The 2,318-nt window shown below is 32.7% G+C and overlaps 1 protein-coding gene across 1 annotated transcript; it reads right to left on the minus strand.

Moving 5' to 3' along the window:
- Positions 1–341: 341 nt before the first annotated feature.
- On the minus strand, positions 342–1,943 carry LOC141673315 (uncharacterized). Its single transcript, XM_074480051.1, has 3 exons — positions 1,792–1,943; positions 1,244–1,475; positions 342–950 (listed from the first exon to the last, which is right to left on the minus strand). Exons 1-3 carry the CDS (start codon positions 1,941–1,943, stop codon positions 342–344), a joined length of 993 nt encoding a protein of 330 aa, XP_074336152.1.
- Positions 1,944–2,318: the final 375 nt, after the last annotated feature.

Genomic DNA, 2,318 nt, shown 5'->3' on the forward strand with positions numbered 1-2,318 from the left:
CAAATTTTAAACACATGGATTCAAAATATCCTGCCAAATTCTTTTTTATAAAAACTTATATGCTATCTTGTGATTGCAATTAGACATTAGTTTTGGTGCATTGCAGGAGAATAAGCTGATGTAATATAAATTACCCAAATTCATATAGATTTTGGGACTCTTAAGTCTGGTTATGCGCTAAGATGTATAAAACCAAATACAAAATCATAATATTTTTTAAAAATTAAGAAGCATCCTAGACATCCATGAATAATAAACAAAAGCAAAGTACTGAATATAAGTATGGCCATAATTTAGGGTTCCTACTAAAAATTTAAAAACCAAGACATTTCACAGACTACTCAAGCAGCATTACGCCCAAGTAACTCATCCAATATAGTCTTTCGGATTCGAGCTGGGCAACCAAAGAGGGCTTGTGCACTATCCTGATCTTTAATCAATAAAAGATATGCTTTGGAAATTATATTTGGTTCCAAGTTCAACAGCTCCAATTCGTTATAAATCTCCTCTCCGCTATACACTCGTTGACGAGATCGTTCCATTATGATATTACTGTCTTTGAGTATAGCATTTCCTTCTTTGATAGCATCTCCCACAGCTTCAAGTGAAGACATAATCTTTAAGGTCATAGATTCGTCTTCCTCGCGTTTTCTTTTCTTATTTTTAGATGAATTTAAGTTCATCTGCACTTCTTCTAAAGATGGCATGGAAGATATAAATACATCATCATCAACAATTAAGTTTTCCAGTGTCACCTTGTTAGTAGATAAAAGACGATCAACATCCTCAAGTGTTTCGGGTTGATCAAAAGTTGTCTTTGACCACTGTTTTTTCTTTTCTTTGGCAGTTCCAGCAGCAGCCCCTGTTGCTCTATCTTTAGCAAATAATTCCGCAAGCTCATTGTAGTTATGGATCTTCTTTGTTTTCCATTTAATAGCATCAGGCTTTGCCTAACATGTTTAAGAGAGAATTTGTTAGTACAACTTTTTGATTAATAAATTACCCGGATAGACTTTATAAAAATAAACACTCATCTATCTACTTAAAATATATTAATGATATAATATTCTACAAGTACATAAACTTATACTGAAGATATCTCAAGGTAACAATAATAAACAACACAATAATTAAAAACTCAACATAAAGAATTCCATAATATAACTTAGCATTTTGACTACCTCACCAAATTTTAAATTGAATAAATGAGTTTAACAAAAGAATGGCGCCAAAAAATACATACTTCTATTAGGCTATCCCAAACTTCATTGTCTGCCTCGAATAATTTGGTTTCAGAATTCCAAGCAAATCCACTTAAACCTACTCCGCGGAACAGGTCATAACACTGTGCAAAATGATCTTTGAGTGTCTTGAGGCGATTTTTTAAATGAGATTTACTGAAATTCATATTGAGCTTCTCATGCAACTCGTTAACCATGTTTGTGTAGGCAGTAGAGGTAAATGTGCCGTCAATTCTATTTCCATGATATTGCTGTGTAAGCATAGCTTAAAGGAAAAACTCATCCATTTGAGGCGTCCACATTAGCATTTCTCTCTTCACATTTTCTCCGTCTTTTAATTTCTTTGCCATTCCTAATACACAAACACAAGCTAAAGAAATATTATATAATAGTAGAATAATTCATCACAAGCAGTAGCAAGTTCAAATCTTTTAAAATCTACTAGTCATATCTAAAATTAAAGCCATTACCTAACAAACAAATAATCAATCATAAATAAATCACAATGTCAATTGCATAGTTATTACAAGTACGAAAAGACTAATTAGACATATTGATTTCATTGTCGGGATGAGACACATAATCAGCCCACATAGCATTTGCAATAGAATTTCGGATTTGCTCTCCTCGAATACTATCCTCATTTACGTCTCTCGGAGCTTGAAATTGTGCTTCAGGAGTAGCATTTAGAGTCTCTTCCATCACTTCTTCTTCAATTTCTTTATCACGGTCTTCCTCACACAAAAAATTGTGTAGAATACAACAAGCTAAAAAAATTCGTGCTTGTGTTTCACATGAGTAAAACGGTTCAGCTGTACTTCTGATTATGGGAAATCTTTTTTTGAGAACGCCAAATGCTCATTCAATTACATTTCTCAATGAAGCATGGCGAAGATTAAATAACTCTTTATAATTTTGCGGTGCACGACTTGAGTATTCTTTCAAATGATATCGAACTTTTCTAAAAGGAGTAATTAGGCCACCTCTATGGGGAAGTCCAGCATCAACTAGATAGTATTTACCTATATCAAAATAAGTTTAATAATATTATAAGTACAATTATAGGCTACAAAAATA

This window comes from Apium graveolens, chromosome 7, assembly GCF_009905375.1.
Source record: "Apium graveolens cultivar Ventura chromosome 7, ASM990537v1, whole genome shotgun sequence".
Lineage (NCBI taxonomy): Eukaryota > Viridiplantae > Streptophyta > Magnoliopsida > Apiales > Apiaceae > Apium > Apium graveolens.